Source organism: Hydractinia symbiolongicarpus, chromosome 11 (genome assembly GCF_029227915.1).
Source record: "Hydractinia symbiolongicarpus strain clone_291-10 chromosome 11, HSymV2.1, whole genome shotgun sequence".
Lineage (NCBI taxonomy): Eukaryota > Metazoa > Cnidaria > Hydrozoa > Anthoathecata > Hydractiniidae > Hydractinia > Hydractinia symbiolongicarpus.
Genome location: NC_079885.1, coordinates 6,307,082 through 6,321,004, shown reverse-complemented (window position 1 = coordinate 6,321,004; position 13,923 = coordinate 6,307,082). Strand labels below are relative to the sequence as shown.

At 32.2% G+C, this 13,923-nt stretch overlaps 1 protein-coding gene across 1 annotated transcript; it reads left to right on the top strand.

Annotated features, from left to right (window-relative positions):
- The first annotated feature begins 411 nt into the window (after positions 1–411).
- Positions 412–12,623, top strand: LOC130614246 (nose resistant to fluoxetine protein 6-like). The gene is made up of 16 exons (XM_057435665.1): positions 412–994; positions 1,968–2,985; positions 3,460–3,602; positions 4,065–4,146; positions 4,267–4,345; positions 5,259–5,500; positions 6,056–6,229; positions 6,597–6,690; positions 6,973–7,065; positions 7,307–7,481; positions 7,639–7,718; positions 8,341–8,502; positions 8,993–9,122; positions 9,290–9,482; positions 10,064–10,206; positions 11,724–12,623. The coding sequence occupies exons 2-16, from the start codon at positions 1,977–1,979 to the stop codon at positions 11,832–11,834; spliced, it is 2,910 nt and encodes a 969-aa protein (XP_057291648.1). The 5' UTR covers positions 412–994; positions 1,968–1,976; the 3' UTR covers positions 11,835–12,623.
- Positions 12,624–13,923: the final 1,300 nt, after the last annotated feature.

The following is a 13,923-nucleotide window of genomic DNA, read 5'->3' as shown; positions in this document are numbered from 1 at the left end:
TGCAGCCGGGTTTTTTCATCCGAAGAAATGCACATAAATGAAAATGAAAAGATAGAGTTGTGCGATTTCCTTCGTTAAGAAAGCACCAACTGAACGCATGGGGATAGGGGTGAGGATAAAAACAGGGGTTGGGGAATTAGAGTAGGAAATGTATTAAGAACTAAAAAATAAAGGTGTTGTTCTAGATTGTTCACTTTAGAGTATTTCATTCTAATATGTTGTTTCAACATAATTACAGGCAAAAAAATAAACTCGATGCTGGATGCAAAGGGGGCGCAGGTAGCAGAGGGGTTGAAAAAAATAACAATTGCGCAAAAGGGTTCAGTCTCTTTATTGTCTTGAACCAACCCAAAAATCGGGAACATTTTTATGCGATATAATAATGTAAAAAACGGAGCATATGTTATTAAACTTTATTTGACTAACAGAATACCGAAAATGACTCCAAGACAATAAAGCTCTTATTTTCGATTCAACCGAGTGAATAAGATAATAATTAAGTTTTAAGCAGATAGTGGCACTTTCAAAAATTCCAAATATCCAATGACGTCACAACAAAAGTGCTGACCTTTGTATACATAGCTTTTGATCGATTTTCACAACACTGACATAAGCGAAAATTTACTTTCATGACATACTATAAGTTTGTAATGATTTTTTAATGGCCACAGTAATTATCACAGTACTAGTTAAAAAGAAGAGCGTATCTCAAAGATTTAGCATATTTTTTTAATCGCACTCTGTAAAACATGAAATCACTTTTTTATAGAACAAAGTGAGCAAAAGAATAATTAACGATTGTAAATATTTCTGCTTAATAAATAATAACTCTTTAGTATTGTAAAAATATTTTTTTAAATAGTTTTTAATAATAAACAAATATAGCTTGAAAAAAGAAAATATTGACAAAACATTACAACAAAATAAGAGAAGAGAACAATGCTTCAGAATTTACTGAAACAAAAAATGTTGTGGCAATTGTTTATGAGCAAAGGTAATGCTTTGTTTTGCTTGTTAAAAGGTTGTCTGTATATTGGTTATATATAGTGATGTACTAAACTTGAGCCAAAGCCTAGTAATGACAATCAAAAGAACACGTACCATTTTTTTCAGTGAGTTATTCTGATATTTTAATCGTGGTGCCATGTTACTTTTATTGTACTGGTTAACATACCTTCATGCTTTTAAATTGTCGGTGGGTTTTTAAATGCTTTTTTGTGGAAATGTATTTGAATCAAGCTTGTTTATTAAAGTGTGGTAAAAAAATAGCTATGGCAGGTGTATTCAATCAAGACGTTTTTGCTGCATTTCATTTCCAAAAGTTTGAATAATACTGCATCACAACACAAATCATATTTACCCTTTTTTTAATTGTATCATTCTGTTTGTATAAATCCTATAACGTTTGCTTATCCCATTCCTAACAATTCTACACTTCTGAATTCTATCTTGGAATGTTTGATTTAAATCTAATGCAATAAAGTATTCTTATTTGCCTATTGATTTTAATCCTGATTCCCAGCCTGATATTCTTCGAATCCATATCATTATAAGAAAAAGCGCGAACACTTTTTCATTTACCACCACATGCGTTAAGGACTTGTTTTTATAAAAATATAAGCTCTAACAGAAATAAATTTTTAAGAAATATCTTTCAATCATTTTTATTCTTTACTCTTTATTTGTTGAGATCAGGAGGGATCTTAATCGTACCTATTTTCATGGGTAGAAATTCTTGAGGATAATTGTAAAAAAATATCGCGGGTGTTAATTTTTGCAAATGACTTTAATATGTGACCAAATACTTTTTCATGAACCATTCGCATATTCCTTTAATTTATTTTTACATTTCTGGTTCTCATTTTATATGTTGCGCAAATTAAATTTCTTTTCGAGCACCAGATTTTGGATGAGGTATGATTTAGATTGTAAGTGGTTAAATTATAATCAGTTTTTTTACATTTCAGACAAGTAAAATGAAGCAAAAATATTTCCTCTGCATTCTCATTTTTGCATTGGTTGGCATAAACCATAACTCAGCACAAATCGATCCAATTGATCAGTTACTTAAAAGTATAGGACTTGGCGACTTGAAGAAAAATTTGACTAGTGGTATTGCAGTCGATTGGGTGAATGTCCTCAAGACTCCTTTTATCAATGACACGCTTCACTCGAATGGAATCGATCCGAAAATGCTGATTGATGTGGTTACAAATATCGACATGCAGAAATTGATAAAAGCTTTAAAAGTGCTCGATATTTTTAATTTGTATTTAGCTGGTAATACCACAGGTGTGACAAGTGTTGTTTCCAATTGGAATTACGAAAAAATTATTTCAACAATTAACATCAAAAATGTCGCTAAGATTTTGCTGAAGGACAAGAAAATTATGAAGGAAATTAAAGCGCTTAACCTTGATCCGAAAATTATTTTAGAATTGATTGAAATGGTTAATATAAACAGTGTTTTAAAAGCACTTGATATTGAAAAGATTGTTAAAAATGTTTTAACTGGAGGAAAAAAAATTGATGTGCAAATCATACTGGATAATTTAAATTATGCAAAAATACTGAAAACAATTGACATGTCCAAGGCTGTTAACATTATATTTAAATATGTGAACATTACTGAAGAAATATCTGGTGTTGGCGTCAGTGTCAAGATGGTAGAGAGGTTACTGGCAAGCATTGATCCAGATGACTTGGTAAAAGCAATTGACATCAAAAAGATTTTGAAATATGTAATGACTGGTAAAACAGACAATATCATGAAAGTTGTATTGGAAAGTGTGAAATTTGACAAATTACTGAAAATGGTCACGGATAAGAAGTTTATCATAAAAATGATAACAGGAGACGCCACAAAAGCGCTTTCGGCCCTATCACCACCATGCTCAATGTATTTAACAAATCTTGTTGCACCATTTAAAAACAGTTCGCTACAAGATGCTCTTCCAAAACTGATGTCTTCTCCGCTGGCAAAATGTAAGTACATCTTTTGATTATCGGCATTTTTTTGTCTTCTTCGTCTAGCTTCGCGACATCAGCTTCTTTACCCAACTATTTCATTACATTCTGTTCCCTATCTAAAATGTGCTTGCGTTGCATTTTCATTGTCATATAAAACAATAAAGAAATATCCTTAAAGCTTGTAAATTGTAATTTATTGTCACACTAGATCCGTTTTGTAATTGAATACGTTTTTGTTTTTTTTCAATTTTGAATTCTAATACAACTATTTTTTGTACATAATTATAAAGAAATTGAAGTTCTAAAATTATGGCTAATAAAAGTGACTTGCCTGGCAGTTATCTACAGCAACAGTGAACATTTAGAGCTTCTTCAATGCAAGGAAGATATAACGTTTACCAATGGTGGAGGGACAGCTAGAACTATAATTAGACTTGCAGATCTGCAAAAAATATTCGTATCATTAAAATGGATATTTTCTTCTTTCAGATATTGATTCATGGGCCAAACCACCCTCTCGTGTTCTGCATGGAAATATTCGATGGCTGGGTGCATACGATGAATGCATGGAGATTCCAAATGCTAAATACTGCTTTTCAAAGATGGTTCTATTTGGTCGGGACAACCCGTTGGTAAATTAATTTGTTAAAATTTATTTAAGTTTGATAAGAACTTTATAAAGTTAAAAAGAACGGTTTAGATTTGACTCCATAGTCTTCCATTACATAGCTCTTTGTCTTCCAAATACGTCAGGGATACAAAAACCATTTGTACAATATTACGCAAGAAGATTGATTCATTGTTATGTACATCTCCTGCTTATATTTCAAATGGATTTTTAAGATCCTTTTCATGAAATGCAACATGTGCGTTGTTTCAAATAAACAGCCTAGTGGGGGAGGGTTGCTCATCAGAAGGAGTGCCTATTAGAGAGAGAGAAATCTATTAAAAAATCACTGAAAGGGAGGAGAAGCGCGTTTAATTTCTGGAGACTCTTACTAGATGATGTGTATTACGGTATGGTCATCAGTTCACAAATGCGCCACCAGGTGATGTTTTTCATACTTTTTTATGTTTCTCGATGTTTCTTTAAGGTACCTGGATATTATGCTAGCTGTGTACCCAGCCAATGCACAACTTCTGATGTTTTAAAAATATTAAAAGTAGCAGAAAACAGTAAGTGTCTTACGATTATTATATCAATGTCATAATTATGACAGTGAATACAGTCACATTTCCTTTTTCTCTTTTCCGTCTTATATTTTCTGTATTTTAATAATAAGATTACTCTCTCAGTAACATCCAAGTATATTGCATTCGGCAAACCAACATGTGAAAAACCAGTGGAATATAAAACAGGCTTCAAAGTCACGTTGTAAGTATCTATGCGTCTTACAGGAATGTTTTCATTAGATCAAATACGGCGTTGCAATGTGTCTATTATCATTTCCCAATTCAATGACAACCAATTCATCTAACACGTTAAAGAAAATCGTTTGCCAAAAATCAAACTGATTCAAATCATTAATTCTTTGAAAACGGGTTTGAAAAATAACTGATACCATTTTTAGCCTTTATAACCCAAAAAACGCTTTTAAGAATACAGTGAACTCCCTAAAGTGGACATTCTCTAAAACGGACAGAAATGCAGACAGTACAAAGGGGACACTTTTTTAAGTCCTTTACGGCTATTTTACCCAATATTAACCCGCATTAAGTGGACAAAGGAAAACTTTGATCAGAATATTAAAATATATCTTTTTTTTTTGCTACACACCTCCTCACAATGCTTTCGCGCTACTACTTATAATGTTCGAAAAGGCAGCATCTAGCAACACTTTATCTTTTAGGGCAAATTGAATTTTAAGCATGTTTCTTTGCCTTGGGGGTGGGGTAAAAGGTAATATCGGCTTGTCTAATGGATTTCTGGCTCAGAGTAGAATTTTTTCCACATTTCTTGCCCAAATAAGGCTGACACCACTCTTAAGCACACAGAATTTTTGGTCTCGTAAGTATCCGTTTTAAAGAGGTTTCACTAATCTTTTCAAAGAAATAACGTAAAAATAGAAAAATCGTTTTCTTGCCGCTGTAAAACAAATTCGTTTTACCAATTTTATTGATTTTTAATTCGTTTTCCTAATTTAATCCCTATGTATATGGCGTGAAAAATATTATCTGATATAATATTTTAGCCACACAAACAGCACTTTTGAAATTTTTGTAAACTTCAAATATTGCAAAAAACTTTTGGTAATGTCAACATAATTATCATGATCCATCTTCTTTAGAGTTCTCTGTGTGGTTATTTGCGTGCTCTGTATAATTGGAACAACATTGGAACTGTTGATAGCTTCAAATGCAGTATCATACGAAATTCAGGAAAGCATTTCATCCGACGAAAAAAACATTCAAATGAAAGAAATTAAAAAACAAGATGACACAGAATATATGGAGGAAGCAATAGTGTTTTCAACTAAGAAGGGGAAAAATTCTTTCTTCTTTTTCTGCAAGAATATCAGTATTAGAAAGGGTGTGTCGATGTAGATTTGTTTGAAGATTCTTGCGATTAAAAGTTTACATCTAAAAACAAAACATAATGCAGTTAACTCCCAGTAAATCTCGGATAACTCGAACCTTCGTTAACTCTACCTGTTTTTTGTATCCCTTAAGATAATTTCATCGGATAACTTATTAGTCAAAAAAGGAAAGAGAAACCAAGATAAATGTCAGATTTTCATTTTTTTTAGTTTTTATTAACCTTTGACGCAGTATAGATGCAAAGGTTACATTTCTGGACAAATCGATATACAAGGGGCATGCACGTCATCTCAAGCCAAGGTTGCATTTTTTCAGTTATTCCCGCTCTTGAAAAGATCGCTTTAACTCGAACTTTTTTTACTAAATTCGGCTTAATGACAGTTTCGTTTAACTCGAACACTCGTTAGTTCAAATTATTCCCCTCGGTCCCTTGGGAGTTAGCTGTAATCTCTTTCCTTAAAACAAAATTCAACTTTTTCTTTTAAACGTGTATTGAAAGGCGTTAATTTAAAAATAACGCTTAAATAACTTTTCTGTATTTATTTAGATAATTCTTTGGTTAAGTTTTTCTTGTGTTTTGGTCTACACAAAAACTCAAGGCAAGTTTTGTCAACTGAAGTACCCAAAAATGCAATTGGTTGCGTTAATGGTATACGTACTATTAGCATGATGTGGGTCATTTTGGGTCACCTCTACTTCTTCGGTATGCTGTCACCATTAGGTAGGTCAAAAATTCTTCATATCCTCGTTATCACACCGACTGATTCAGGTATTGATTTAGACATTTTATACCAGCTTAACCTATCATTGACCTAGTGACAAAAGACAGTTAATGTGTGTTTTTGGACTAACAAGTTTTTTTTCCTCTTAACACAGTAAAATTTTAAAAATAGGGAAGAAATTGATTATAAACAATATGTAAAATGATGCTACTCCTGTGCTCGTGACATGCTTCTTTGTTGAATGCAGTGCAGTTGCAGTTCTTATTAAGATTTACAGAGATGCAAATATCTGGAATTAAGTTACGCACACCTGGTCAATTTTTAGTGTTAACAGGCTGGTAATTTAATTATCTATCTTTCGTTTAGATAATCCATTAACTGTCGCCAAAATCTTCCACACTTACAAATTTCTTCCCATTTCGAATGCTTATGTGTCGGTGGATACGTTTTTCTTATTGAGGTAAAAAAATGTTACAATGTTAGCTCTGTTATAAGAATCTAACTTTGTCGTTTTTAAAACTAACAATTCTTACGTTTCGTTGAGAAATAATTTCAGCACATTTCTTTCAAACATTTTTTAAGGCTTTTTTATACATATATATATTGTTTCTATTTGCCAGAATTCACCGTGTAAAAAAAAACTGAGTTTAAAAAAATTAATGGAGAAGGTGGAGAATATAGAAAAAGTGGAAAATAAATCCATTTTTAAATGTTATTTTGTATTATTATTTGACTTTTTTAGCGGTTTGCTCGTGGCTTTTCTCGGATTGCGAAGAATGGATAAAAATGAAGGATGTTTAAACATACCAATGTTTTATCTGCACCGATTTATAAGGTAAAAAAAAGTAAATATTTGGGTATCCTTAGTCACAATTGACTTGATTATCGGTAAAGCCGGGCTCATTTTCTAGTTGAGAAAAATTACACATATGCTTTATCTTTAAGAGGTTATAATGATGTAACTAACCAATGTAAAAATCTACAATTTTTCTTGCTTTTCACAATAATAAAAAGTTCGGATTCTTTATGCTTATCAAATCATTCAGTTTACATCAAATAGTCAACTATACTTTCAGGTTAACCCCTCCTTACATGTTCGTGATTTTGTTCTGGAACAACATCTTTCCCTTGATAATTACTGGACCACTTTCACAAAACTATCGAAACGATGACTTCCAGGAAGCTTGCAATAATTACTGGTGGACAAACTTGTTATATATAAATAATTTTTATCCTAAAATGACAAAGGAGGTATACTTTTATTTTTAACATCTTATTTCTGCTATATAATTCTTATTTTTCACATAATTTCACAATCATTGTTTTTAGGAAGTCGAATTGCAATGATATACAACAACATCAAGATTACGTGTAATGCTGTTAACATCTTGTATCGTTTTGCTTTTAGTGTCTGGGATGGAGTTGGTATCTGGCCAATGACATGCAGTTTTATATTATTAGTCCCATCTTTCTGATTTTGATATATCGGTAGGTTATTGCAATGCTTATATCTTCCTAACTGAAGTTTAAAATGCCAAAAATTAAAAATAGCTTTTTGTTACCAGCAAGAGCTAATAACAGTCGATTGGGTATCAAGTGGTGATAGTATTTTACTTAACCTTAAATGATAAGCAGCATATTTTCAGTCACGATGGACTCAAACTTTCATGATATGAAAATGTCTTCCTACGTCCAAACTTGGCTTTAGTTTTTTTAACAATTCTGTTATCTCGATCTTTTGATTATTGCTGACCGTACACGACTTAACAGAAACTCAGCTCCATGTATACAGGTGAAGGTTATCAAGTTTTTTTAATGCTGTGAGAGTTTAAGTTATGGAGAGTTTATTTAGGGCACAATAGAAATTGATAATATAAGTCTAAGTTTCCCTGGAAACTTCTTTAGAATAATAACTCTGATTTTAATATATTGGTTTCTTCGAATAAAAAATGATCGTTACACAACAAGCAGATTTTTAGAACTAATAGCCAACAAACGCGTGCGCATACATAAGGCATAATGTGCGCATGCGCAAAAATAAACATGACGTATTAGAACAGAAATCTCTCAATCTCGGTGGCCAGCTATTAGTATCCAATTTGTTTTTTAGCTTCGATCGACATTTTGAGTTCAGCAGATATCGATATATTTTTGGCTATCTCATCATTGCTGTTGCTTGTTTTATATCATTTATTGTCACTGCTAGTATAATTGGTGCAAAAAATTACCCAGTTCTCATTACAGCTACTATATTTCCTGGTAACCCACGAAGGTAAGATACATTGGAATTACCAAGACAAAATGAGACTTAGCAGGGATTACAATACGTTGCTAAATTTGCTGTTGTTGTTTCGCTTGATTAATAAAACCTCAAAAATTTACCGGTGGAACAAAAGTAATATTTTATAAATCAACTTCTATCAATACATTGTAGGTTGTTTTTACACTATGCAAATATGTGGCAATATTTTGCAATAATCATCAATTATCTCCAACATATTACTACAAAGTAAAACAATCTTTAGAGTTATCATTTTGAGATCCACGAAGTCCACGCTTTTTCTTATATGAGAATATCAAAATTCCAACCAAGTCATTATTTTTTTCTCGCTCTTGTTTAAACAATAACGCATTGTTTTTAACCTGAAATTTCCATCCTGACATACTTAGGAACCATATTCTTATAAAAGAAAAAGCGTGTACTCCTCTTTTCATATTGCAAATGTCAACCATTTTTACCTTTTCTTTCTGTATACGTGCAGCAAACACATTCAGGAATCACAAGATGCATTATATATAAAACCTTACATACGTGCCCCACCATATTTGGTTGGAATTCTTTTGGGATATATTCTATCAAGAAAAGTGACAATCAAACCAAGATACAAAAAGGTAGGATGAAAATTGTTTATTTGTTGACATTTTTTATCAATAGATAACTTGTCAAAGTTTACAAAAGTTTACAAATTAATAATGAATATAAAGTAAATATATAAGTGATAAATAGAAGATAGAAAAAAACAAAAATTAAAACTAAAAAAGCATATTATTCGTTTTAGCTTCTATATTCAATTGGATGGATAATATCAATACTTTTTGCGTATGGCGTTATTTTTGGTCCATGGGGCGTGTTTAAGGAGGGCGGTGATTTTTTTACATTGACCCAAGCAGTTTGCTATGGTTCGCTACACAGATTAGCGTTTGGTATATCGGTTGCTTGGATTATTTATGCTTGTCACAACAAGGCTGCTGGTAAGTGTTTCGTCTGTTTCGTCATTTCTTGTTAAGGGGAATATACATTTAGGTTTTTGGGAACTTTTTATGAAGTACTTCCCTTTTTGTTTGGAAAAGAATTCAAAATTGCTATATTTTATAAGCGATACTTTTCGCAACTAAAATTCAAATGACGATAAAAAAGCGTTTTAAATTATTCATTCAAAAGTAACATCTTTAAAAATAGCTATTTTGAAGGCCACCGAGATGTTTTTTTTTTGTGTTTCTTGTTTTTATAAAGACTGATTCTCATCTTCTTGTCGGAATCTGAGTTTGCTCACTATTGTAGCCAGAGGAGAGGGTGTCACTTTTATGGGGAAGTAATTCTGTGAACCATGGACTTTTCTGGACAGTTAGATCGGTATGCCAAAAACTGTTGCTTTATTTGCAAATAATTTTGATAAGCTGGACGTTTTTGGTCGTAGGGTTTTCTTAAATTCAACTTGAGTTTATGAATGATTACGAACAACTTTAATCTAGGAGGATTGTGGTTCAACAATTTTGTAAGTTTTTTATAAATTTCATTCATAAACAACATCCAATTTTCTTTGTTTTTATAGGTTACATCAACGACCTTCTATCCATGCGCGTTTGGGTTCCAATGAGTAGATTAACATTTGGTGCATACCTTCTTCACCCACTTGTGATCATATTTTTCTTCAATGCGCAAGGAAACGCCTACCATTATGCAGAAAATCTTGTGGTAAGATTTTGTATATGTCTGTTTACAGAAAACAAAAATGCAAGGTTTTTGTTGCGTTTCGTGTCTCTAACAAAATAGGGTGATCCAAGTCAAACAAAATAAATGGCATATATCGTTTCTTTCTTGAATTGCTCAAATAACACAATATTCCCAGGTTCACAAAATTACCAAAATACTAATAAATAAGTCCAAGCCACAAAGGTGTCAATATCACTGATAACACGTGTTGATTAGTCTTCACTGCACATCTGTTGTCCTACGCCCAATCTAAACACCAGTTGTGTGACTGTGCGCATGTGTACAGAAACGAGCCAATGGCAAACGCACACAGGGGAAAGCCACACAGAGAACACCTCAAGAGCTGTGAGGGAAAAGCCACTAGAAGGACCACAATCACAACATTTACCTGTCCACTTTATTGAAACGATTAGCAAAAAATGAAAAACGTCGAAAAATAATGCTACGAAAATAGCATTTGCCCACAGACTGATTTTAGATTATGCATTGCAAGTGATTTGTTTTCATGTGACATCTCTTGTGGAAACCTGATACAACAATAAAAGGAGGGAGGGATATTATTGCAGACGTTTTAAATGTTGTCCACAAGCGAAAATATATAATGTGGATTTCTTCAGGTGGAAAAACACGGTGTAATATTTCCTCAGGAACATTTGAAATTTTTTATTTTGCTAATGCACGTGTGTACTCTAAAAAAGAAATTGTTGTTGAAGATAAGTAAAAACTGAAGTCGAAGCACAAGGTAGTTGCTTGTATAAAAATAATTAAAATTTTAAACAAGCGGAAGAACGTGAAAAAAAAAACGAAAAAGACGATTCTGCTGGGAAAAACCATCAAATAAAAAACATTTAAAAAATTAAAAAATGTTATCAAAAATAACTTATTTTTTCTCACGTTCCATCTTCGCACATTATTCTTCTCAAAAAACTAGAAATGCACAAAAATCTTCGTTTAAATTGAATTAGTGCGACTTTAAGTCTTTACCAGCTGTCGGTTTTCTTTGATCTTTCTCACAAGAGAAGAAATGTTTAACAGCTCAGTTGGTAAAAATCGTAAACTTTTGTAACACGTGAAATCATCTTTTATCGCGCTTAAGCTCTTTCTAAATATTGGATACATTGTCTAGAAACAAGTTTAGAAGGAAAAATCTCGAATTTTTCCAAAGAAATATTTGATCGTGTATTCCCGCCTTTACAGTGTGTGCAAGTTTTAGGAATTTCAGCACTTCTAATAAAACAGAGCAAAATTTTCGCGTAAAAAACACACAAACAAACAAACAAAAAAACAATTACACATGTTCTATTGAAATTCTACAGTCATAAAAAAAATGATAAAATGTCAAAGCTGCATTGTTCCCCTCTTTTTTTTCTCGTATCGATTTTGGATTCCCGTATAACCTAACACAACCGTAGAAAAATAAAGACAGATTACTGCAGGCGTTTAAATGCACAGTATTAAAAATAGAAAAGATTATCAGATCTTGCAAACCTTTTTTTTAGGTATTCGATTTTATTTCACTCACTTTCGTGTCATATGCTTGTGCATTTCTACTGGCTGTATTTGTGGAGTATCCTGTTTTGAATTTGGAAAAAATGGCATTCAAATTATAAAATGATTATCTGGAAACAAAGAAATTCTTTATGTCCAATAAAAGCATGGAAATAAAGAGTAAAGTTAAGTTTTACAGCCATAATTACAGAACAATGGCTAAATAAAAAGTGTATGTATTTAAAAAACTTCACCTCAGTGTAAATAATCACCTTTACCACACGCGAAAGACCAATATAGTACTCGTTGTACCATCTTTCTTACTCACCTTTATTAGTTTTTACTTATTGCATGTACTGAACGCCAAATTAATATGGGCGATATAAAACGTTTTGTAATACACGTTTTTTTATAAGCAACTCCATTCTGAGCTTACACTAGATATTTTAGTTCTTTAAAAGACATTGTTTTAAAGATCCGCTTTTTAGGTTCAAACTTCGGTTGATTAAGTTTTAAAATTCCCAGCGGAGAGAATTTATTAGCGTTGACCAACATCTTAGTCCTCAGCAACTCAATTGCTTATAAAAAACGTGTAACTAAATAAAAAGTGTATTTTGTTTTCAATGAATATGCAGACATTGGAGTAAGGCAGGTGGAGCTTTGAAACCCTCACTGGAGCAACTGTTCGTAAATTTTGCCCAATCATTGATATCCTTCTTTTTTTTAATGTCATAAATGCCACATGTGTAATACTATATCTTTCTTTTACATGATTTTATATAATTGTATTTTTTTAGATTACATTTTTTTATTACTTTGTTATTTAGCTTATCTCTATAACAATGCAATGTAAAAATGTTTAGTAATCGCAAAAATCAAAAGCGGAAAATATAACGTACATTTTTGTCGAACTTTCAAAAATTTAAGAAGGAAATCGACGCACGATACTTTCATGCAAATATAAAATATTTAAACATTATCTGCTATATATTACTTGAACCATTCCCCGGCAACCTCGCAAAGTGTTATATTATGCTGGCGGGTTAACGATCTCTTTAAAAAATAGCCGTATTTCATCTGTCTCTTTGTGAAAAAAGTCGTGTTGCGAAAACACAAAAATACAGACTATTTTCATACCGTACAAAGAAAATTTCATTTCATTTTCCCGCTTTCGGCGCATTTGAGCAGCTGTGTATTTCTGAATAAATAGACCTTTCCCGATTTTCCTTAATATGTCAAACTCAGTTAAAGAGGTCCATGCTAAAAATAATTCCGATCCCTACGTTCCCTATTAAAAGGTTGAACAAATTACCTAATTTCGTAAATATTCCTGTTCGCTAAGTGCCTCAATTCCGAGCTGAGAGTTACGGTGAAACCCTTTATATAGCAGAGCTTTCCAAGAACAGACTTGTTTTCATAATAATTATTTTCTTCAAATCTAAATAAAATCCAACAAGAACATTATATTGCTCTTCATTTTTGTCATGATAAGTTATTATTCTCTCTGAATATCCTTATTTGAAGAGCACAGAACCAATATAAAATTTTGGGTGACGTCATAATTATTATAATTTATAAAATTCGGGAAAGGTGTATTAACCAATCAGCAAGTCCTAATTTTTTTTGCCCGCATTTTGCTAAATTGTTATTTTTGCCCGCCTTTATTATCTCATCGGGTCTTTCACTTTTTTTACGCCCCCGCAAATGACAAAAAAAGCAGTCTGAAATTTACTAAAATTTAAGACGATCGAAGCAACCAAATTGTAATCGCTGTCAGTGTTAAGATAAATACATATTGTCACGTTTTCTAGCCATCTAAGTCGTAAACCCATTTGAAGATTTTAGCTACAAACGAACATTTTGAGGTAGCATCCTAAAGTCAGATAACATTATTTATTTTGTGTTCTCGTCGCTATTCTGGTTTTTACTAAAATGCACCTTAGGTTACTACCACTGCTTGCTACCTCTGGCTAAAAAGTAAAAGTAGCCAAGTACAGTTGGCTGTAACAAAATTCTCAAAAAAACCTTTTCACGGTAAAGAGATTTAGGTAGCTGCAACCATCCACAAATTAGATTGGACAGGACGTCAAATTTCGAAGTTCGTCTCCTCAAGTCATTTCAATTCTAGATACACACCATTTGAATTTCTCAAAGTTCACTTGCCATGTTGACAGCAGACTTAGGACTTAGGATCTTAAGACTTTTTATTAG

Bases quoted from the DNA above. Each gene is read 5' to 3' on its own strand.
- LOC130614246 (XM_057435665.1), top strand. From the start codon at position 1,977: ATGAAGCAAAAATATTTCCTCTGCATTCTCATTTTTGCATTGGTTGGC. The intron at 2,986-3,459 runs GTAAGTACATCT...TTCTTCTTTCAG, and splicing joins GTCTTCTCCGCTGGCAAAAT to ATATTGATTCATGGGCCAAA. The intron at 6,230-6,596 runs GTAGGTCAAAAA...TCTTTCGTTTAG, and splicing joins CGGTATGCTGTCACCATTAG to ATAATCCATTAACTGTCGCC.